The sequence below is a fragment of the Convolutriloba macropyga genome, chromosome 3, assembly GCF_964194025.1.
Source record: "Convolutriloba macropyga chromosome 3, txConMacr16.3, whole genome shotgun sequence".
Classification (NCBI taxonomy): Eukaryota; Metazoa; Xenacoelomorpha; order Acoela; family Convolutidae; genus Convolutriloba; species Convolutriloba macropyga.
The window spans coordinates 11,128,401-11,152,876 of NC_134470.1; the positions used below are offsets into that span (position 1 = coordinate 11,128,401).

Genomic DNA, 24,476 nt, shown 5'->3' on the forward strand with positions numbered 1-24,476 from the left:
TAAATATAGAGATAATGTCACCATGCTATTTTGAGATACCGGATGGTGAACCTCTACGGATGGTGAACCAGACGATAACTCACAAGAAATACTTTGATGAGAAAGTGTTTGTGAACAGGTAACCAGCTCTGTTTTATGAAACTTGAAGTTGGTTTGCCATCTCATAGTCGCAAAATTTGTTTGCATGAAGTGTTGATTATCCGTTGTAATTTAGAAAAGAAGGATGGTTAACATGTAAAGAGAATTGCAACAGAAAAACAATTACTCCAACTGATTAACTAATTGAATCTTTTGGAATGAAGTCTCTGACGAAATACTTTACGTAAGAAAAATTAGCAACATGCACGGATTGAACTACTTTGCTTGGAAAAACAGTATCATCTATAACCAAAAACCTAACTCTCCGATAACTTAGAGTTCAGAGGAAGCTGAATAAGGCGACAGAGGTTTTCCGCGCAAAGTTGATAAATTATGTTTTATTTGTGCTTAGTCGACAATTCAATATTAAACTATTTCTGCAGAGTGCCCAACTGAGTCAAAAAATTCCTGAGTCACATTGTTGTTTTAAAGAGTCAACAACTGTCATCAAAGTAGATATAATTCGCGCTTGGTCTCTCAAACTGTGCACTAAAAGTAACAGATAGCAAGTGGAAGAGGAGGGCCTAAAACAGCATTAAGGAATGCACGATTCTGTTAATGAAAAAGTATCATCAATTTAAACATTGTGATCTAACGCTGGGATAACTCTCTATAAAGCTCAGAACCTGATACTCAAATCCAAGATTAGTAGAATACAGAGGTCAAGTGTATCAACTGCATTTAATAAATAGTGGCCAATGTAAAACGTGCTTTTTCTAAGTTTAGAAGATTATGCTCTGTTACCCTAAGAAGTGCCTTCTCAGTTAAAAAGAGTTTTCTATAATCACCTGGAGTTTACATAAAACATAGTTATCTTCTGGATGAGCGCACTTCTTAACACAATCTCTCCAAAAAATTTGAGGTGAGATTCTATATAGTACGATAATTGGCAAAATCGACAATCGAGATAAAATTTTAGGGTGTGGAGTTTAGAACTGCTAATTTTCAGAGCCTGTGGAAATACTCTATTCACTAAAAAAAAATTATAGGTTAAACAACACGGGTAGGAATCAGGAAACATTTTCACGAAACGAGCCAGAGCCAGAGTCTGTCAGGCGCACACGTATTAGTACATGATTTTCAAATTAATTTCAAGTCATTCAAAGGTAATTGCCCAGAATCACGCATCACGCTTTTAAGCATTAAATTTTGCAAAACGTAGCTGGGTCGGTCGATGCAATAATTTGTTTAGTTATTGTATTGAAGTAGACGCTATAACTTCCTTGTAATCACGTCTTGCTAACGGACGTTCTTCTTTGCCTCGAGAGAATTTCAATAACGCTAACTTATGACGGCTAGACTCATTCGGTAAATTTTGATGTACGTAGCCCGCTTTTGAAGAAACTTGTGCAAACGGATCTCAAGCGAAAGTTATGTCTTTCTCAGAGCACGCTCTGATTTTGTTCCTTTAACTTCTACATCTCCCCGTTGATTTCCCCTTAAACAATTTAAAAACTTCTAAACAAACAAGGGTTGAGCTTTTTTCCAACTTCTGGAAACAATTTGTTGCTTATGCTTAATAGCAGCTAAATCATTTAGAAACAAATAGCTGAATGATCTGGCGTTTTGAGAAATGTTCTTGATTGAAAGATTAGGCTCAAATTTTGTAAGACAGGAAATGATAAAGAAGCCCTCCTCTTTTGTTAGCTTCACTTTCTACGTACTGAATTAAACTCACGTCTTCCATTAACAAACTCCATGGAGTCGAAGCATAACTGATTCTTTCAAAAGAGACCTAATTAACCCACAAAAAAATTCTGTCATAAAGCAAGGCTTTTCTTTAAATAACAAAAGATTCAACAATTTCCTGATTGCGAACCTTAAAAAATTGCAAAAGATATCAAAAACGCTATTATCAAAAATTTTAAAAACTGATAAAAACAGAGTTAAAAAAGCTACAGGTCAAAAAAGAATGCTATAAAAACAAAGATATTTCTTTAATGAGAAGTTGAGTCTTAAAAAATTACATTGCTATTCTCCTGTCTAAAAGAAGGTGGAGACAGATCAACGATTCGATACTTTTTGCAAGAAAAATTGTCGAACTAAACTTATGAATTAAATTTTCCATGAACTTCAAATAAAAAACGTCAAAATATTCAATAATTAATAACACGAAATCTTAATCTCTGACAGTGCGTAGAGTCTTCTTGTAATCAAAACCAAAATAAAAACAACAATGAGAAAAATTAGACGAAAACCACCAAAATGGAATTATCATGTAAACATTTTTTTTTCTAAAACACTAAAACCTCACGGTAAAAAGAGGCGTTCAATGAAAGAATTATCAAGTGGAGGTGCATATAGTTATTTTCTGAAAATACATATCAGCATTATTAGGCTCTCAAAAAACACTGGAATCAATCTCAGAGGACTACATATTAAAAAAGCATCGATCAAAAACTGTTCAACAAAAACAAACATAACCAAAAAATTTCCAAATAGCCACCGGCTGATGGGGATGGGGCAACAGTGGGGAGGGGGCAACGGGGGGGGGTGTCTTCAACCTCTAAGAACCGCCCTTCACACCGTAATTGTAAGTCTCCAAAACAATTTCTATGAACAGCATACATGGAGACTAGGGAGCTGAAAGGCTCTAAGAGCACTTAATTCCCGCTGGGCGCTACCTGTTTATCCATTTTTTGAGGACGAAAAGTCAAATGCATCAGACGAAAAATCGGTCAAGCGAAAAATCGCATTAAATAGACCAACAGGACTAATATAATTGCTACAAACTTCGTTTGAGAGCAATTAACCACAAATTTCCTTCGAGAGCAATTAACAATATAAAGTCATAGAATTAAACATTATACCTGCCACAGTCTCTTGGACGTCTACTGGCTTCAGGTGGTTGCAATACATACACTTCTTGTGTTGAGTCCACAGTTGCTGGAACAAAACAGCCTCATTAATCTATATTGAACTCTAGAATCCCTAAATAAATGGAAAGACCGCATTACAACTCAATTTGGTCAAAAAAACTTTGGAAATGAGATGTTTGTTTGCCGATGCCCCGAAACCCGATTTTATGTCAACTTGATTACAGCTGACAAATGCATATTTTTATATCAGACAACTGTTCTTAAGAGTTGCAACACTTGAAAAACAGCTCGAAAAAGTTATTTTGAAACGGAAGAGGGGCAGCGGAATACTTCATCCAAAATAAACAAACAAACAGCAAAAAGTGCGGACTCAAACGACGTGTACATCCTTTCTGCCTCTCTCATATCTGTGGGGCGGTGGAACGCGGCGTGTGGAGTGTTATTTATTTGATGTATCCACGTGATATACCACAAGGTCTCTCATAAATAGCATAGGATATCTGAGCATAATGTTTCAGCTTTGCAAAAGTTTTTTACCCACTTACCAACTTATTACGTCTGCAATTCCTGGAGCAAAACACAGCCATGCTATTATCCTCTCCGCTATGTTGGACAGTGTAAGTAGGATGTTGCTCAAAAGATATCGTACAAGCACAAGAGTCGCATGTTAGCTTTTTATCCAGATCCTCAATTGCCCCGAATTTAAGTCGCGGTTCCTGGTCGCTACTGGCAGTTCGGATCTGATGACCTCGTTCAATGTTAACCAGAGACCCGTCTGCGTTAATTTTGACAGCCGATGGTGACAACGGACCGGGTCCTGGAGGCATTTTTCTTGCATCTGTTATTTTCTCACTGGTTATTTGAGGTGTAGTCCTTTCATTTGATGGTTCTCCGGTCTTTGTATTAGGCGATTCTTTCAGCTTTCCCAGCAACTCCTGTTGCGAACTATTATTGGTCACTGAAAAATAAGGAGATGTCTCGCTAATTTTGAAAAATAGCCGGCAAATTGCCGGAAAATAGCCGCGATAGACGCTTGTGGCCTTCCATGAATTGAAACAACTGAAGAAATAAGATAGACAGATCGACCAGGAGTCCTTTAATAGACCAGTAGACTTTTTAGGTTAGATTCGGACTGTCAATTTTATGACACATACGGTCTATAAGGAGAGCTTTTTCAAAATTCATATTCTAAATCAAAAACTCGAGACTAATATTCAAGAATTAGGGCAAACAAGTTCGCATCTACTTAGATGCACACTATTGATTTTTAATTAAAATGTTCATAAAATTTAAAGTTTCATAAGTGAGTTCAGAAGTCATTTTTTCGAGTGAGGTAAGTCACGCAATTGACCTAAAAGCAGAAATGACGTCACGCACACAAATTTTAATTGCAAAGGAATAGAAGTCACTGAAGTCAATTCGAAGAAGTCAATTCCAAGAAGTCAGGTCGTAAGAATCATCGATGGAGACGACGATTTAAAAAAGACCACGATGTCCCCAATAATAGCCGCTATCGCTTCGCGGCTATTAACTAGAAATATCCTTCATATCCTTCACGTTGTTTGCAATTGATAAATCTGCATCTACTTTGTACATACAAAATCGTTCAACTTAAAATCGCGCTTTAAATGGTTAAAAGAAGTAAAGGTTTCTGTTTCGCACCAACTCGGGCTCGAACCCATGCCCCTAGTTTAACAGCCAGAGGTCTTTCCTTTTAAGCTATCTATGCGTATTGCACTTGTCTTTTACTGTTTCTAAAGCAAAGTTCTGGACAAGAAGGGTGTTTGTTAATTGCTTGTTTTTGCTATACCGCATGCTTAATAAGCGCAAAAAAGTGCATATTAGGAGCTTAAAAATGATGGTAAAGCGCGTCTCAAAACGCTTTTATTACGCTAGGATGCATGACTAAGGACCCCTAAAACATGTTACTAAAGCAGCGCTGTTGGCAATTGTGCTCAATTGCGACTGATATTTACTATAAAAACGGAAGATTAGACAACATCACTAAAACTGCTCAAAAGTTAGTTTCAGAGCAATTTCATGGGTAATGGTAACAGAAAAATACTTCAAACTTAGCAGTCCTCCATCTTACGAACTGCGCTATAACCACTACAAACCACCGTTGCTCACAATCGCGTTTATCTTATCAAAACATATTTCGGATTAAGAGCATCTGAGATTACGCACATATCAAAAAGTAAAGCGTGAAAAATTTGGTTTAAAGCTAAGATTGTTCTAGATTAGCGCAGCATCTTTTTGCAAAAAACACATTTACAATAAAACTTGAAAGTTCATTCGAGAGCAATTTAAGAATACTTAGTAACCAGGCCCTCACGGGTTATTACGTAGTAAGCCCTCACACCTTCGTGGTAACTGCACCTGACTAACAGTCTTTTGTGTCAGGTTCGGTTCTCACACATCTACTTTAAGCTTTTTAGGTCATTGACCTCTCGATATGTTGGCCTAACCATGCTGCTCAACAAGACTCATACAAATGTGCTTCGAGAGGCCACTTATAAATTTTGTCCCATTTTAGAGCTCACGCGTTTAATATTTAGGATGGCTTATTAAAACATAAGCCGACTAATGTCGGAAGTGATCTCGAACGGCAGGCGGGTGGAAAAACATTTTACCGCGCCGGGATTCGAACCATTGATCTCCCGCCTCATAACCATTTGCACTGCTGACTGCTTTTCGGTCTTTATTTTGCTATGCTGCAACCGACTTTATATTAGCAACAAGCTTTACATCGGAGTAAAAACAATAGAGATCACTCCAAAATGAAGAATGACAGCGTGAAAAAATCACTTGAGAAGTCATAAAATTACCTAGAAAAAAAACGCAAAATGGTCAAGCAAAAAATTTGCATTAAAAAAGACCAACACTTCGTTCAAAGAGCAATTAATAAAAAAAAACAGCAGGACACGTCCTGACCGAGAAGTAAAAGATTTTCAATTGTCTAAACAAAAATGTAGACCTATAATGGATTGGAGAAGCATGAAAAAATCCAAACAAAACTCGAAAAAACAGTAAAATCAAAGTCAAATTGCTATATGTAAAAAAATCACTGCCCAGAAAGCGAATTTTTCGCTCCACTTCTTGTTTCCACGTTACCAAAATCGTCACTTCAATTTGCCTTCAAAAAAGTCGTAAAAAAATATGTGAGAAAAACCTTAAAAAACTTATTCGGAAGCCACTGGAAGACAAAAAAAAGCTTCATTACTGAAAAGCTTCAAACTCATAATTTTTGAAAACATAGCTGGCAGATTGCCAGAAAATAGCCGCAATAGATTCGTAGATCGGCAGTCTAAAAAAACAGTAAAAAAGACAGACCAAAAAAATTCGTCTTTTCATTGAAGGCTGATCTGTTAGATTTTGATTTAAAATCTCTAAGTTTTCGGGGCCTCTATTAGTTGATCTCAAATAACCTTCATTTAGAGTGACACACACCCATTTGACCTTATCTCTTTGAATTAAAGTAAATAAAAGTCAATTTCAAAGTGAAGAAGTCATTTTTGAGAGTGAGGTAAGTCAAGTGTGACCAAAAATTTAATCACGCGCATGAACAAAAAACTTGCTCCGCTAAGAGCGAAAAATGACGTCACACATGCAATTCAGTTTAAATTGCATGAACGAATGAACAAAAAGTGGCTGTGACGTCATATGGTCGTAACAAAAATCATGACGACGAAATAAAAAAAAAACCAAGAGAAGGCCAATAATAGCCCCAGCTATTGCTGTGCGGCTATTAAAAATATATGAATTCATGAAAAAATTCTTATAAACAACTTGAACTAAGAAACTAGAAAGTAACGATTTTAAAAAAGTAACATTAAACCACAGAAAAAATCATTTAGACAAATAAAACTGTTAAAATGCTCTCAGAAGATTAGGTAAGTCATAATATAATCAAAAACTTGTCTGTCTAAGATTATAGAAAAAACACTCACAAAACACTTTAAGCTAAAAAAACCCTCCAATTTAGCTTAAAACTCATATTAATTACCAGAAACCTTCAAACCACTATCAAAACAACCCCAAAATTAATATTATATCATAATCAAAGCTCCGATCACAAATTTTCACAAAGCGTTTTAAAAAACCGCACGTGAACAAAAAAATTGCTTGCTTCGATTTTTTTTACACCTGAAAATTCTCGTCCTCACAAAAAGAGCGGTATGAACAAAAACCACTCTTTTCGCTCCGCTCTCCAACTTTGTTCAACACTCAAACAAAAATTTTTCCACGTGTTTCATTTCCTACTTCAAAATTCAATCCAATAAAATGGATTAAGAGAAAACTTTTCCAGAACTCCTCTTCGATTCGTAAAAAATAGATAACCATAACTCCTCTTGGAGTCGTAAACAGACATCGCACCGATACAATTCAAATTCTTTAAATTGTGAAAATCGCTCATTCACGGGGAAAAGCTACTACTCAAATTATTCTTGGGCAGTATAAGAAGCTTATGCTTATGCAGATTTTGTGTGAAAAGTTGAGTTCTTTTGAAACCGAATTTTTCGAAAAAAGACTAACAATACGAGCGGAAATAGTCCACAGAAGCCAGAAATGATGCATACTTTCACTGTTGTCATGGCGATCATTGTTATCTGTGCTCTTTTCCTTTGAAGTTGCATCTTTTCTAGCTTCTTCCCGTGACTTTCCACTGTCAACCAAATGCAACCTTTCAAATACATTCCCGCTGCTCCCCTCACTGGCAACACTAGCCCGCACAGGCTGCCCGTCCTTTTTGTGTAACTGGTTGTCATGTTGAACTAGAAAACTGTGCCATAAAGAAGCCATTGGTTTGGTAGCAGCCGATGACACTGTATTGTTGCTGCTGTTGTTGTCGGTCAACATTTTCACAATTGAGCTGTTCGATGATGTAATTCGGTCTGTTGAGCGGTCTCCATTCCTTAAAAGTAACATGCTGCTATACAGACTTAGATTTATGAATAAAGTCTGCGCTGTACGTCGGAAAAATTGCTCTCGAACGAACAGTGCAAGCTCTAATTAATTGCAGCCTTCTTGAGTCGGGGGGACTAAGAATTTCACTAAGGGGCTTCAAATGCGTGAATAGAGGGAATTTACAACTATTACGTGGTGTACTTTTGTGTCGTACTTTTCATTTGCCTTTTACTAGTTAACTGCTGCCAATTTAGTTGAGCTCTTGCTCTTGATGCTTGTGCACGAGAAAAATTTAGATCATGCAAAACGAAAAAGTCGATGGGGTAAAAATCACACGAAAAGTCAAAACGGTTGAAAAGTCACGAAAAGTCAAAATGGTGCAAAGTCAAAATTTTGCACATATAAAAGACGTTGGAAAAATTGCCTCAAACTTCTTTCCAGAGCGAATGAAAAACATTATTGCTGCTTCTATTGGGTGCCAATAACCTCCAATTAGAGTGACACACATTCTATTCACAGTCAATTTCAGAGAGAGGAAGTCAAGTGTGACCAAAAACTTAATCACGCGAATGAAAAAAAACTTTCTCCACTTAGAGTGAAAAATGACGTCACGCACGCAATTCATGTAAAATTGCATTAACGAATGAACAAAGAGCAAATTTGAAAAGGGTTGTGACGTCATATGGTCGTGACAAGAATTTTGACGAAATAAAAAAACAAAGCAGGACAAGTCGTGGTGCAAAATTCAAAGAATTTTCATTGATTAAATAAAAGAGTAAACCAAAAACGGACTATGATTGAATTGTAAAAACCATTTCCAAAAAACAGATTAAAAAAACATAAACCGACTAATGTTGGAAGAATTGCACTCGAACGCCAGGCGGGTGGAAAAACATTTGACAACGCCGGGATTCGAACCATTGACCTTCCGATTCCCTAACCAGAAGCACTGCCTACTCGATTATCAGTCCAATCTTGATGCTATGCTGCAACCGATTTTATATTAACCAAAAACTTTACCTCGGAGAGAGAGCAATAGAGATGAAAATTTAAAAATGAAGAACGAAAGCGTGAAAAAAGCACTTGAGAAGTCAAAGAAAAGCATAAAAACGGTCAAACGAAAAATTTGCATAGAAAAAAGACCAACACGTTTACAATAATTGCTATGAACTTCGTTCAAGAGCAATTTTAAAAAAAACAGAAAATCAAAGTTAAAATGCCGCATGTAAACAAAAAAAACAATAGCGAGAAATAAAAATTTGGTTCAAACAAAAAACGACCGAGAAAGAATCATGAATGGAATGGGAGAACCATTTCAAAAATTCGATCCAAAAAAAATCGAACAAAAACAGTAAAAATCAAAGTTAAATTGCCGCATGTGAACAAAAAATGACAAATGAAAAGCGAACTTTGGTTCGAACACCATTTCCTCGCTCTAGTATAAATTGTGAGTGAAAAAAGTCACGCCACAAAATCACTCGCTTTTTCGCTCCACTTCCTGTTTCGGCGTGACCAAAATCACTACTCCAATTTGACTTCAAAAATCATAACAATGTGTAAACAGACCTTAATAAAAGGACATCGCCTCAATAAATTCACATTGTTTGACTTGCAAAAAAAAACAAGAGAAGGCCAATAATAACCCCATAATAACTATTCAGTGTGTTAATTATTTTGCATTAGCTGAGTGTGGTTAGCTGGCTCCTTTCAAAAAATCAATTAACCTGATTTCGATGAGCTAAAGTGCAACAATTGTCAATATTTGCATTTTTTAGACGAGTTCGCTGGCCGCCTAATTTTTGCCTCAGCAAAGCCTTTACTATCACATTTGGATTATTGTAATCCAATTGTGACTACTTTAAAAAGAAAACATTCCAAAACTGCAATATAAAAATCTAATAGGATGCTTAAAACGCTTAAGTCGTTCTACAATTTGTTCACCCGTTACTGATCGAAAAATTTTGGCCAAAAATTGAAGTTTGGTTTATTTGGATGCTGCTAAGCATGTTTTGCGATACGTCGAAGATTCGATTGAGAGAACTTTCCTCCTACTGCAAAACCAGAAAGCGTGAAACTTTGCTGATGCCAAGGATCTAGTGATAGGCTAAACACTGGAGATATTCATAAAAAATATTTTGGTATATTCTGTAGGCTAGCTATTGAAAGACCTCTATGTTAATCACATCCCTAAATGAATGGTAAGCACCCTAATTTTGAGACCTAATGACCAGAAATATGCCTCAAAATAATTAGATCATTTCAATATGCATGAACCCCTAATTTATATGAACTATTTATATTAACTCCTTTATATTAACTAGGCACACTGTCTGTTAAGGGAGTCGAAGACGTTAAGATATTCAGAAACAAATACAAACAAACAAGCGCAGACAAACAAAAAAACGCTGACAAATAAATAAATGAAACAAGCCAACAAACAAACAAACAACTGAACACACAAAAACAAACAAACAAACTCACCACCCAGAGGGGCCGGAGGTTAGATAATTTTTAAGGGTGTAGAAAAATACGACCTAGGGAGGTTTTGAAACCCCGACCTCAGGTGTAGAAGACTCAAGCATTAACCTCTCAACTGGATACGTGCAAGAAAGCCGACGTTATAAAGAACCGACGTTATAAATTGCCGAATCCTGACTGTATTTAAAAAGAGCCGAAAGCAAAAAAGTTGCCTTTAATTACCCTAAATTGTTAGTTGATCACCAACAAAAGTACTTAAGTGGGTTAAAAGGTCTTATGCTCGGTTGTGATAGTTTCATATCAAAACCCATAAAACGCTAAGGCATGGCCATGGCCCGCTATAATTTGAAGATAATTATTTATTAATTCGCTTTCAGTTTCTTTTACTAGAAAATATTAAAACTTCATTTCTCAAATACTCCGCTATGATTTGCTGAGAATTTGGTAGACTCATTTCAGAAGGCAATTTAATTGGCTGCAAAATTTATCGACTAATAATTTAAAACATAGCTGACAGATTGCCAGAAAATAGCCGCAATAGATTAGTAGATCGGCAGTCTAAAAAAACAGTAAAAAAGACAGACCAAAAAAATTCGTCTTTTCATTGAAGGCTGATCTGTTATATTTTCATTAAAAATCTGTATAAGTTATTGCTGTCTCTATTAGCTGATCTCAAATGACCTTCATTTAGAGCAACACACACCCAATTGACCTTATCTCTTTGAATTAAAGTAAATAAAAGTCAATTTCAAAGTGAGGAAGTCATTTTTGAGAGTGAGGTAAGTCAAGTGTGACCAAAAATTTAATCACGCTCATGAAAAAAAAACTCGCCCCACTAAGAGAAAAAAAACGTCACACATGCAATTCAGTTGAAATTACATGAACGAATGAACAAAACGTGGTTGTGACGTCATATGGTCGTAACAAAAAGCATGACGACGAAATAAAAAAACATAGCCGGAAGAATTCCGGAAGCGACTCGATCGTCACAGCTCCACAAAAAAAACCGTAATTGCAGCTGAAGCCGATTCTTTTTGTATAAAACCATTAACTCATTACTTCCCCATGTCTGATCTAAAAATTGGTGAAATTTAAACCACTGTCACCAGAAGCGAAATGCAGCAAAACTTTATATTATTGAAAACGTTATGTGACATTAAAAAAGTCTGAATAAATTAGGATGGTCAAAATACTGATAGGCTGCAAATCCTGACAGGGCTATCAATTACCCTCAAATAATCCATGATTCTAATCTCAAAAATATCGCGCACGCAAACGGCAATTAATAATCTTAGAAACTAAGTGAAATTTTTCAAAAAAGAATGCTCAAAATTAAGAATACGAAAACCAGTACGATTAGATTTCTAATAGGTGCATTTCAGACAAAAACAACACGCACTTCTTCCTTCTTGTATACATGCTAGACAACATGATTTCATACTAATTCAAAATTTAAATTAATCATAAAGACATAAGCAACAATAATATCCAAAAGCAAAAAATGATTTTAAAACAATACCGGTAGAAAAGGCAGATAAATTGCAAAATCTAGGCCGGACGAAAATCGAAATAAATAGCAATAAGTCGAAACTTTGGAAAAGGCTGTCTAGCAAACTCTCAGTACTGCCTTATAATGAACGAAGTGAATTGCAAACCAAAGAAATGAAAATCTCAGAAAAAGTTGAAATCATTCAATTTTTCAACAACTCAAAAATCAATGAAACCTATATAAATGTGGGTCAAGGACAAAAGTATAGAACGATACAAAATAGAATGTGAAGAATATGGACACAATGCAGGGAACATTGTCACAAAGACTAATTCTTGATTTTTGAACGTTAAAAATTAAAACAAAAAAAAAAACAAGAAATCCAAATACATTTCATTGTTCAGCATTCGAGACATAGAAAAGACAACGAGTCAACCAAGACAAAGATCCATCCTCCGGAACAGAACAAAAAAAGCAGAATTCAAACATGCAAAACGTAGAAACAATTTGCAAAAAAATGGTCAAAAAATTTTTAAGACTGCAATTATGAAATAAAATATAGCTGTTTTTCAAGAACTTAACGCTAGAAAATGATTGAATTTTTATTGAAACAAAATTAAAGTCTCCGATGTTGCACAAAAAGACTTTCTATTAATTAAACCAAAATACAAACACAAAACAGAAAAATTGGAAAAAAAATCTACCAAAATCGAATTAGCATATAAACATTTTTATAAAACAAAATTACATCGAGGTAGAAAGAGGCGTTGAGTATATAAATTTTCAAAGGCGAGTAGCCATATTAACTTATTTTTGACAAGAAGACGGCAGAAATAGCCAAAAATGAAGAAATTAAAAGAAAAAAAGCCAAAAATTAGCTAAAAAATCAAGAAATATGTGCCAATTTTGAACTTGAAACGCATTTTCAGACTCTGCAAAACACTGTGGTATCAATTGCCGAGGTGTACATTTCAATATAGCATTGAAAAAAAATTATTTCTACAAAAAAAACCAAAATACAAGCAAAAAAACTGGGCCACTTAGACGAAAAAACCGCTAAAAACGGTTATCTATATATGAATTCAGTCAAAAACTACTTTTCAAAGTCGAAAAGTCATTCACTAATAACAAACATTATTGACAAGCAATTTCTTCAACTCACGTTGTGGCTGTTGAACACAAAAATAAACTAACGATGCATTGTTCGATTTTCCATTTGTCTGGTTCGAATTGACATCAAAGTAGATCTCTTGAATGTCATCATCAGAACTCTCTCCTTCCCCAGGAGTACTACTAGGGTTAGACTTCCTCTGTAATTCTTGACTACTGCTACTTCTTGCTAACCCTGCACTTTGCGGCTCGGAGTTTCTCGTCAACGTTTTATTGAGCGGTGCACTCGATGCGGGTAGGCTAGGTCCATCTTTTTGCATATTAACGTTACCCGGGTTTCTCAGACTATGGTACAACTCAGAGAAGGGCGATATAGCTCTGCGAGTATTCGTGAATTGTGGAGGTCTGAAAGGAACCGAAGCCATGATAGGACGTATTGACGACGTTGACACTTCTTGGACAATGCCATTACTGACAGCCGAAGATGTTTGTGGTTGTTGTTGCAACGTGGCAGCAACTGGCTGTAGAGGAAACTGTGCTTGAACTACTACTGGGTTTTGATTTCTCATGGCCGGATGAGGCTGAATTAACGGATGAGGAATCACATGACCCAATGGTATTGGAGAAAACTCACCACATACCCCTTGTCCAGAGAGTTGATTTGGCAAGAACCTATTTTGATTTGGCAGCTGGGACATTGAATCAGGCTGAACAATTTGCGATTCGTTTCTATTCTGCATGTGAAAAACTTGCGATTGTGTCTGCAATGGCCCAATTTGTAAACCTGGAGGGTACGGGCTTCTAATTTGTCTATTGGGTTGATACGATTCATGGCCGAATCCATTACTATTTAGTAACTGCGGTTCCGGCATTGCTTTTGGACAACTCGCATCCTCTTCAGGGGATCCCAGATCAACCACATTTTGAGCACTGTCATTTGTCCTACTAGAAATAAACTTCCGAATGCAATCCGCATTGCAAAACAGCAAACTTTGCTTTCTCACGAACTCAAGTTTCAGTGTCCTTTCGTCACGAGGCGGTTTTTCACAGCAAAAATAGCACATACTTTTGAGGCATAGTTGAAACTGTGGGAAACATGCGTCACAACATTGCTTCATTCTTCCATCAGGCAATTCGATCGCAACCTGAAAAAATGAATCAATTTTCAGAAATTGGACTCCGCTTGGTTAGCGTAATGCGTTTATACTCCCCAAGTGCTATATAACGCAAGCAATGCATATAACGCAAACAATGCAAAAGTTGGGGTCTTTCCCATTATAGCTCCCATAAAATTATAGGCGCCCCTTTATGGTATAATTTCCATGATTGGGGGGGGGGGGGGGCTATAGCATTAAAAACAATTGGGTGTGGGAGGGGGTAGAAAACATCCAAAAAATTGAAAGCGAACTCACAAGGTTAGTTTCATTCCTGCTGCGCATGCAGGAACAACATGTAGCTTGTGCTGCCTCCGAACACTCAGGTTTGCAGAAGTTCGACGGTGAAGTTGATAAAAAGAACTCTCCGCATCCCCGACAAAAACTGTTGAATTTAGTTGAAAAGGCAACCCAGCAGCTTCGCGAGCACAACAGGTAACTGTAATGCGATATACTTTCATTTGTATTAGGCAGGAAATAGTTTTTGCATTTGATACAAGCAGTTACACTGAAGCACCGCTGCTCTTGCTCCAAATAGCAAAAGACGTCGCAGTAGTGGTTGCCATTAGCCTTGAAAGTACTGGTACCAGGGTTGGCCATAGTAAAGCAGGAGCCACATCGTACTTCATCGTACAAATTCATCACTCGACGCAAACAGCCTGATATGTGGCAACTTTGATGTATACGCTACAGGACGTAAATGCTGTCACGAAAAGAATTCACTGCTAGACCCAATACTGTCCGTATATTTATATCCATTACGTTTACCTAAATGCATTACATTGTTCATTTTTTAAGCCAAATTACGAAAGAACAATACTAAACTTGTATTTACTTGCTCATCAGAGCATTTGAATTCGCGGAAAAAGCGAATATTAGTATATCGGATATCAGGAGCTTTTAAGATTAAATATTTTGTCTCAGTAGTCATTTCTATTAACTTAAGCAACCTTAACTTCCTTACAACAATAGATTGCTATTCTGCATCGTTTCCTAACTGACTCTGCAATGCATGTTTAGATTAATATATTTAGACGATGAAGTGGAAAACAACCCCAGCAGTTTTGAGCACATTGGGATCACATTGTTCTGAGCACATTGTTCTGACCACATTGGGATCAGCAGCAGAATCGAATTACCACATATAGGTCAAAATCGTACCAGAGAAATGTATTGCAGTTTTGGTTTAGCTGATTTCGACAAAATTGTCAGTGAGATGAAGCAACTTCACTTCCTGCCAATATAGTAGCCGCCCGTGCGCAATACTCTATGTCTTTGGCTAATTGAGCGTGTTACTTGGTTAAAATGCAGTGATAAGTTAAATTCTTAAATAGATTATGGTGAAAAGTTGGTTTAATTAGACTACATTTAATAGAGTGGTTAGCTCTGATGGAAGTTTGGTGTTCAATGAATGAATTTATTCCTCGCTTTGGTCGGTACCCAATATCAGTTCTATCATCGTGATAAATTAACTAAGTCAACAAAGATATGTCAGTTTTGTTGATTTCGCTCGAAGCCCGAGCTTTATCTAATCACAGGTCTATTTTCTTTTCTGACACTTATCAACCTTGCGTCAACCATAAATCAGGTAATAAATCAAATTTTAAACTAAATCTTTAACCCTGAAACCCAGGGTTTTTAGTACATTTTTTTAATATACGTGTGACACTCACACTGCCCCCTCTTAACAAGAATAGAGTGCACCACTCACTCAAAATTAAACAATATTTTCATTCACAGATCTTGCTATGTGAACGTCTTACTATACAAAAAGTTTGTAGCTTCATGTGGACAGTTTAATTATCAGTTTTGGTTGTTCATAATTTTTTCTGCCTCGTCAAGTCGAAATATGTTGTACGCTTCCCGCGCCGCATTATTTGTCAGAATTTAAAATGCCCGGTTGATGGTCTTGAAGAATTCTTCGTCTCCACCAGCATCAGGGTGCGTCAACAGGCTCATTTTGTGGTAGTGTTTCTTGATCTGATCTTTTGAAGCTGAACTTTTTACCAACAAAATCTCGTATAGCGTTGCACGCCGGGTCACAATGTTTTTGTTCCGAATCTCGAATAAACATTTCTCCATGGCCTTTGTTTTGGCTTCTTCGTTCCTAAGAGTACTCTTTTGTCGATCAATGAGAGAATCTTTTTTCGGCATAAAAAAAACCTTTTTGCTTCTAAAGTTTCTTGATATTTTCAATCTTGAACTCCAGATTTTTCTTCTTTTGGTCTAGAACTCAAGACGATCCCGTTTTTTTGGCCTTGAACTCAAGACATTTTTTTTTGGTCTCGAACTCGAGACGTTGCCTATTCTTTTTTTTGGTTTTGAGCTCAAGACATTTTTTTTGGTCTCGAACTCGAGACGCTGCCTATTCTTCTTTTTTCTTTTTTTGATCTCGAACTCGATACGTTCCTTCTTTTTTTAATCTTGAACTCAAGACAACTTATTTTTCTTTTTCTTTTTTTTCAAAACAACTGACTATTTTAACGACTCTTTTTCGTCAATCATTTTTATTTGTTCTTGGCGTTCATTTATTAATTTGAGTAATAGGTTGTACAAAGCTGTTTTCGTTATGCGGTCAAGATTTTGTAATAGTTGTCGCCAAGACGCTCCAATAATAACTAATCCTAAATATATGAACAATTTAGGATAACTTTCACAAACCAAAAAATGAGGTAGACCGTTAAGACTGACACAGCAATGTCCTTCGCTTTTAAACAAATGTATAAGCTTTTGGTTTTTAAATTCGGAAAAACTGTTATTTCATTCGTTAGAAAAAATTGTTGTTGGAACTGATCGTTCCAGTGAATATAATTTTCTATACTGTATTTTCCATCCGAATCTCGGAATGCTTCCCTATGGATAATTCTTTTACTATTATGGAGAATTGTTCCAGAAATTTGACTCTGTTTTACGTCTGATATGGAGAAAAAGCTGCGCTGCAGGTTTTCGTCACTTACGTTTAAGTTACTATTCATCCACCACTGATATATTTCAAGATTGGGTTTCTTCAGCGTTTCTCCAGATTGTTGAAAACTGCCGTCTTCTAATTTAACAACATTTGGGTGCAGCGGGTTGCAAGCAGCGATTGTATAATTATGATACAAAATTTTTGTAATAGCGTCCTTATATCTAAAAGAAGAAAAATTCTTACCCTCTACTAACACAAGAACTTCTTCTGTGCAAAAAAAGAAGTTTAGTTACTGTTGCTACCATCTTTGCACCTTTATGAACATATAACACAGATCCTGCTCTTTCGACGTGAGTTCCTTTCTCGAAGAACGTTACTGATGGACTAACAATGTTTTTTGATATTTCAATCATAGTTTGAATTTTTAGTCGTTGAGCCTTGCATTGGAGCGTTCTAATTTTCTTAAAAAAATTCTCTCTCTTTGAGAAGTTCGAAATTTAAGGTGTCAACAACGCTTGAAAGAAACATTTCCATGGTAATTTTATGTTTACCAGTTTTCAATTCTAAATTTTCCTCGGAGTAAAAAACAATTGGAACTCCGGTTGGTTTCACCCGCTGTCCACACAATTTAATTGTTTTTTCCTCTAAGATTTTTAATGCAAAGTCTTCATATTTTTTGTTTAAAATTTTTCCGCTGATAAAAGTGGTCTTGTTGTTACCAAAACATCTTACAGGGTCCTCCATATTAAAGTGTTTGATCGTTTGACATGTTTGCTCACCTTGATTTTCAAAAAAATAGTTCACTAAGTCGTCTTCAAAATATGTGGTTTTGATAAAAACATATTTCGAAAAACCTAGGGGATCCTTAAAATTTAATAAGTTTCTTTGTAGCAACTTGCCCCAAATTGTTCCCATGTAAATGTATGCATTAATTACCACAAGTCAATTAAATTTTTGTCCTGTAGTTGAAGTCCGCTCTACAGGCTCCGTATACATATCGCCTTCGCGCCCCTTTTTTGTCATGAAGCTTTGACTCTGCTCTTTGATATAAGTGGTTTCACTTGTCTGTCGTAAAAGTTTTTCAGTTACCGACCTGTTGTTTTTAAATGTCCTATCTCCAAAAACCTGGTATGGCAAATTTTGTTCTGTCAAATTTTCCTACAAACTCCCTCATATAAAGGGTATATTGATTTTAGTAGTCTCGAATTTTCTGTGAGAAAAACGACATCGTCATAAACGTTGCTTTTTTTAAGTACCGACACCGTATACACCGCTTCATACATGCAAAATTTTAGTTTTATCTCAAGTTGAGCCTCAGCATAAATCAAACTACCTTCTTCTTTTGTTTTCGATTCTCGAATTTTGTTATCACAGTTTGTACTATGATCTAGAGAATAGATCTTCGGTGATACGATATTGTCATAATCATAACCGTATAACTTGATACAAGGTGATGGAGAAGCAAAAATTACTAGCAATGCCAGATACAAACATAGTGATATTCCATCATACGATGCTCCGGATGAACTCGTCTTTCTTTTCGATTCCATTATTTCTTTCTGGATTTTTCTGAAATAAAAACATCATCAGTTTCCTGGCTGCTAAAATACGCTTCATCTTGATCATTAAAAAGTTCTTTAATTTCTCAGGCACCGATTTTAATCGGCTGCTAGACCTTGTAGCCGTTTTTGGAGCCTTGGGATCACTATTAATCTTTTCTTCAGTACTTTTTGTTTTACAACTAGATTTCTGTGGCTTTTTTTCTGTTTTTGGAATTTTTGTTTCTGCTGATTTTTTTCCAGTGTACTCTGTAGGTTTTGACGAAGTTGCACCTCCTCACTCGGCAACAATTTGAGCCTTCTCTTGTCCTTTAGAGGTTTTGTGCTCTGATTCTTTAGCTTCATTCTCAGACGTGTCATTTGTAACATTTATTGAATCAATATCATCCTCAGCTTCCGATTGATTTTCTGTGTTTAGATTGCTTTCAATGACTGCTGATGATTCTATTTCATTTATATCGTCATCGTCTGAGCTGTTCAATTCGGTATTCTTCTGCTCCTTAATGGTTGTTTTTCGATTCGCCTGAGGCTCAGGCGTGAATGACTTTGCTCGTGTTTTATATTTCTTCAGTCGGTCATATTGGACGTTGATTGCTTTCCTCGTCTTTTTATCTTCTACCTTGAAATTCAAATCGTTTTTAATTTCAAAAATTATGTATGGTCGTCTATAGGAAGCAGTAAATTTTCTTGTTTCTTCTTTTATAACCGTTGGGTTGAAAACTAACACTTCTTTGCCAACTCTATAGTTCGATCCATATCCATACTTGCTGCGATCATAATAGGTCTTCTGGCATTCAAGTTCGACATCCACATATTCTCGCATCAACTGATGCGTTTCTTGTAGTTTCTGTTTCATTGTGAAAATATAGTCACTTGATGTTGCATATGTTGCAGTCTGTTGTGTGCTATGGATGCAGTCCACAGGTAGTGACAGTGGAAAACCCAGTACCTGGGCTGTATTTTGTTACACTATGAATTGATGATCGATATGCCATCATGGCTAAATGTAGAAAATTCGTCCACTCATGTTGATATTGGCCTATAGTTTCTGTTTCATTGTGGCTGCATTTCCTGTAGTTTCCGTTTCATTGTGAAAACATAGTCATTTGGTGTTGCATATATTGCGGTTTCATTGTGAAAACATAGTCACTTGATGTTGCATATATTGCGGTCTGTGATGTGCTTTAGATGCAGTCTACAGGCAGTGACAGTGGAAAACCCAGTACCACATACAATGGGCTGTATTTTGTTACACTATGAATTGATGATCGATATGCCATCTACGCAAAAGTTAGAAATTTCGTCCACTCGAATTGACATTGGCCTATAGTTTCTGTTTCATTGTGGCCGCGTTTCCTGTAGTTTCTGTTTCATTGTGAAAACATAGTCATTTGGTGTTGCATATATTGCGGTTTCATTGTGAAAACATAGTCACTTGATGTTGCATATATTGCGGTCTGTGATGTGCTTTAGATGCAGTCTACAGGCAGTGACAGTGGAAAACCCAGTACCACATACAATGGGCTGTATTTTGTTACACTATGAATTGATGATCGATATGCCATCATTGCTAAATGTAGAAATTTCGTCCACTCATGTTGATATTGGCCTATAGTTTCTGTTTCATTGTGGCTGCATTTCCTGTAGTTTCTGTTTCATTGTGAAAACAAAGTCACTTGCTGTTTCATATATTGCGGTTTCATTGTGAAAACATAGTCACTTGATGTTTCATATATTGCGGTCTGTGATGTGCTATAGATGCAGTCTACAGGTACTGACAGTGGAAAACCCAGTACCACATACGCTGGGCTATGTTTTGTTACACTATGAATTGATCATCGATATGCCATCTACGCTCAAGGTAGAAATTTCGTCCACTCATATTGATATTGGCCTATAGTTTCTGTTTCATTGTGGCTGCGTTTCTTGTAGTTTCTGTTTCATTGTGAAAACATAGTCACTTGGTGTTGCATATATTGCGGTCTGTGGTGTGCTGTAGATGCAGTCTACAGGTAGTGACAGTGGAAAACCCAGTACCACATACGCTGGGCTGTATTTTGTTACACTATGAATTGATGATCGATATGCCATCATGGCTAAATGTAGAAATTTCGTCCACTGCTGTTGATATTGGCCTATAGTTTCTGTTTCATTGTGGCTGCATTTCCTGTAGTTTTTGTTTCATTGTGAAAACATAGTCATTTGGTGTTGCATATATTGCGGTTTCATTGTGAAAACATAGTCACTTGATGTTGCATATATTGCGGTCTGTGATGTGCTATAGATACAGTCTACAGGCAGTGACAGTGGAAAACCCAGTACCACATACGCTGGGCTGTATTTTGTTACACTATGAATTGATGATCGATATGCCATCTACGCAAAAGTTAGAAATTTCGTCCACTCGAATTGACATTGGCCTATAGTTTCTGTTTCATTGTGGCCGCGTTTCCTGTAGTTTCTGTTTCATTGTGAAAACATAGTCATTTGGTGTTGCATATATTGCGGTTTCATTGTGAAAACATAGTCACTTGATGTTGCATATGTTGCAGTCTGTTGTGTGCTATGGATGCAGTCCACAGGTAGTGACAGTGGAAAACCCAGTACCTGGGCTGTATTTTGTTACACTATGAATTGATCATCGATATGCCATCTACGCTAAAGGTAGAAATTTTGTCCACTCATGTTGATATTGGCCTATTTATTTGAAAAGCCATTCTATTGTCCGATTTGTTCTAAAAATAATCGCGTTCCCTTGTGTGTTGTAGGACGTTGTTGATGTCCTCTGATTTCCTAGTTCACTGCAAAGACTGCAAAATAAATTTGACATAAAGTTCGACCCTTGGTCACTGTATAAGTTGACTGGACAGCCGAATCTCACTATCCAGTGTTCAGCAAACGCTCTTGACACGGTTTTTGCCTCATGATTGGGTAAAGCTATGGCTTCGTACAACTTACTGAATTGACCACCGATAAGCAAAATGTACTTGTTTCCCTGAGACTCGGGAATTAGACCCATGATATCAAGAGATACCTGCCAAAATGGACGACTAGGTTTCCATTTTGTGATTGAATGGCGATATTTCTGCTTAGTGCTTTTCTTTTTAGGTACACGTAACAGCTTTCTATCCAGTTTCTTACGTTCCTTCTCATGCACAGCCAATAAAACCTTTCACAAGCCCTTTGGTAGGTTTTCTCAATCCTAAAGTGATCTGCGCTAGGAGAGTCATACAACAGCTCAAGCACGTTGGACACTATCTCCCATGGTACAAGTATTTAGTAAACAGTCTCAAAGTTTGGTTCCGTTTGGTGTTTACAATACAAAATCCCGTCTATGAGACAAAGATTTGTATACTGAACCCCGTATTTTCATAACTCCTTTGATGCTCCATTTTTCATTTGCCGTGATTCAAGTCATTTTTTGTTTAGTATCCAGGAGTATACTTCGTTGAGTAGTTTGTCATTTTGCTGCGAACCTCGCAGTTTTACTCTCTGCAGTTGGTCTAACTGACAACCTCGACTACCATAATCGATAATGTCTTGCTCTGAGTCAACGGCAATAGCTTAAACAAAAGCTGTTTGTTCATCGTCTTCTGTGTTAAATAATTCCCGCTTGGTGGCTGAATAATTTCGCTGACTTTTACTCAGAGTTTTGCTAGCATATGCAATAATTCTATCCTCCGTTCCTTGCTTTTGGGTATGAATTGCTCCATTTCCTGTCAACGAAGCATTAGTGGTTAATGCATACGGATACTTATCGTATGGATATCCTAAAACTGGGGCGTCCAAAAGCCTCTTTTTTAAGTCGGTTACCGCATTTTTGCACTCTGTTGCCCATTCAAATTTATTTGACTTATTCAGTAAACTGTAAAGAGATTCTGCTGTTTTTCTGATATCCGGAATAAAATTCCCATAATAGCCCACAAGGCCAAGAAAGGCCCTGACATCCTTCAGAGACGATGGTTCTTTCATTCTTTCTACAGCTCTCACTTTCTCTTGGTCGACCTTGACTCCACTCTCGGATATAATGTGCCCCAAGAAGCTGACACATTTTTAGAAAAAAATGCATTTTGATCCCTTAATCTTTAATCTATTCTCCACTGATCGTTGGAAAACCAGTTTTAATCGTTTCAGATGTTCGTCGAAATTTCTTCCGAAAACGATAACGTCATCTAGATACACTAGAGCCATTTAGTAATAGAGGCCAGCAAAAATTAACTCCATTAGGTTTTTGAAAAGCACCTCGATCAGACGCTAGTCCCATAGAGAGTCTTTTCCACTTATACAGGACTAGAGTTGTTATAAAAGCAGTTAATTTCTGACTCTCTTCCTCGATCGCTATCTGAAAGTATCCCGACAAGAGATCTATGTTCGAGAAGTACATATTTCCCTCCAGTGAATCAATAAATTCATTAATTCTTGGTAAAGGCCAGCAGGTTTTTTCTATTTGTTTGTTCAGACCACGGTAGTCTAGAACCAAGCGATAGGTTCCATCCTTTTTTGGGACAAGTATTGATGGTGCTGCCCAGCCGGAATGTGTTGGTTCGACTAAAATGCCTCGTTCCAAGTCTTCAACTTTTTTTCATGGCTTTTATTTTCTCAAAGCTCATGCTGCCGTATGTACGTCTAAATGCCACAACATCCTTTTTTAATTTCATTTTATGATAAATTCGATCGCAAAATCCCACATAATTTGAGTTTCGTGAAAATATTACTTCATATTTTGCGCAAAGTGACCTCACTTTTGTCATTTCCTCACAAGACAAGCTCATTGAACTTGAGTTCACATGGTTCTGAAAATCAAGTTCATCCCTATGTTTTCCATTATTGTCAGGGTTATTTTGTTGTACTTTTAAAATTTTTTCAAAGTTTTCCGTACATGCGATTCTCGCATTTTTGTAAAATTTCTTTGGTGCTAATGTAGGGTTCCGAACTCGAACCCATACGACTTCATCAACCATGTCACTTAGCGATCTTGCTATTAATAAGTGTGATTTGACTCAAACTCTTTCATGGGTTCGACAATATTTTCTGTTTACTATGTTATGTTACCTTCAAAAATTTTGCATTTAATGAAACCTTCGAAGCGAAGAGGTAATTCGTGATCCTCAGCAGCAATTAAAAACAGATTCTTATTACTTCGTTGCGATGTGAACAATTGTAATTTTTTCCCAATTGTTCCGCAAAAAGGTTCGTTCTTTCGGAGGTTTAAAATACATTCAAAATTATATAAGAATTCCATGCCCAATAAATAAGGCGTTATCTCAATTTTGACCACTAGAAACTCAACTGTTATCTCAGGTGTAAATTTTTGAAGTTGGACCTGAACAGCTGTTGAACCGTTCACAGGCGTTTTTCCATTGTTGGCAGCTATTATGTTTTTATTGCACACTTTGAACTGGCTCGGTTCTCCCAATTGCTGGTAGAGTGTGTCACTTAAATGATTAACACTAATTCCACTATCAATTAAGGCCTTTATCAGTTTGGTTTTTATCATTATTTTGGCAACAAGGCCTCCACTGGGCTGTGTCCGCCACGCAAAGTTTTTAGGTAGCTAGCTGAAATTCAAGCCCTGCCACCTTCAGCTAATTCTCGTTTAAATACGGGCAATTTCGTTTGAAATGATTGGGACTCCCACATTCAAAACAATTCCTGCATTCCTTAGATGCATGATTTCGCTGACCGCAACGGCAATATTTTTCTCTCTCAAAACTCACCGCTGTCTTTGACTGCTCGGCACGACTCTCGTGCGACCAATCTCGGCTTCTGTTCTCGCCTCCTGGTGTTGACGATCGCGCTCTACTGTCCCAATTGGTTCGTCTATTATCAGCGCTGCTTCTGTTATAGCTATTATAGTTTCTATTTCTATTTCCGGTTTCTCTTGCACTACGCTCACTTCCGCGCAGGAACTCT

At 36.8% G+C, this 24,476-nt stretch overlaps 2 protein-coding genes across 2 annotated transcripts in view; both read right to left on the reverse strand.

The window, feature by feature from the left end:
- The window catches only part of LOC142335927 (uncharacterized), a 38,561-nt gene extending 23,663 nt beyond the window's left edge, over window positions 1-14,898 (reverse strand). The window contains exons 1-5 of the mRNA XM_075384328.1: window positions 14,355-14,898; window positions 13,027-14,087; window positions 7,538-7,872; window positions 3,503-3,915; window positions 2,949-3,024 (exon numbers count right to left, since the gene is read on the reverse strand). Of these exons, the coding sequence (XP_075240443.1) occupies window positions 2,949-3,024; window positions 3,503-3,915; window positions 7,538-7,872; window positions 13,027-14,087; window positions 14,355-14,738 (2,269 nt within the window). The 5' untranslated portion in view covers window positions 14,739-14,898. The remainder of the gene's footprint in view (window positions 1-2,948; window positions 3,025-3,502; window positions 3,916-7,537; window positions 7,873-13,026; window positions 14,088-14,354) is intronic.
- Window positions 1-17,887, reverse strand: part of LOC142336527 (coiled-coil domain-containing protein 25-like) — a 73,641-nt gene extending 55,754 nt beyond the window's left edge. Inside the window, exon 1 of the mRNA XM_075385434.1 lies at window positions 17,875-17,887. The gene's annotated coding sequence lies outside the window, so the exon portion shown is untranslated. The remainder of the gene's footprint in view (window positions 1-17,874) is intronic.
- Between the last annotated feature and the right edge of the window lie 6,589 nt (window positions 17,888-24,476).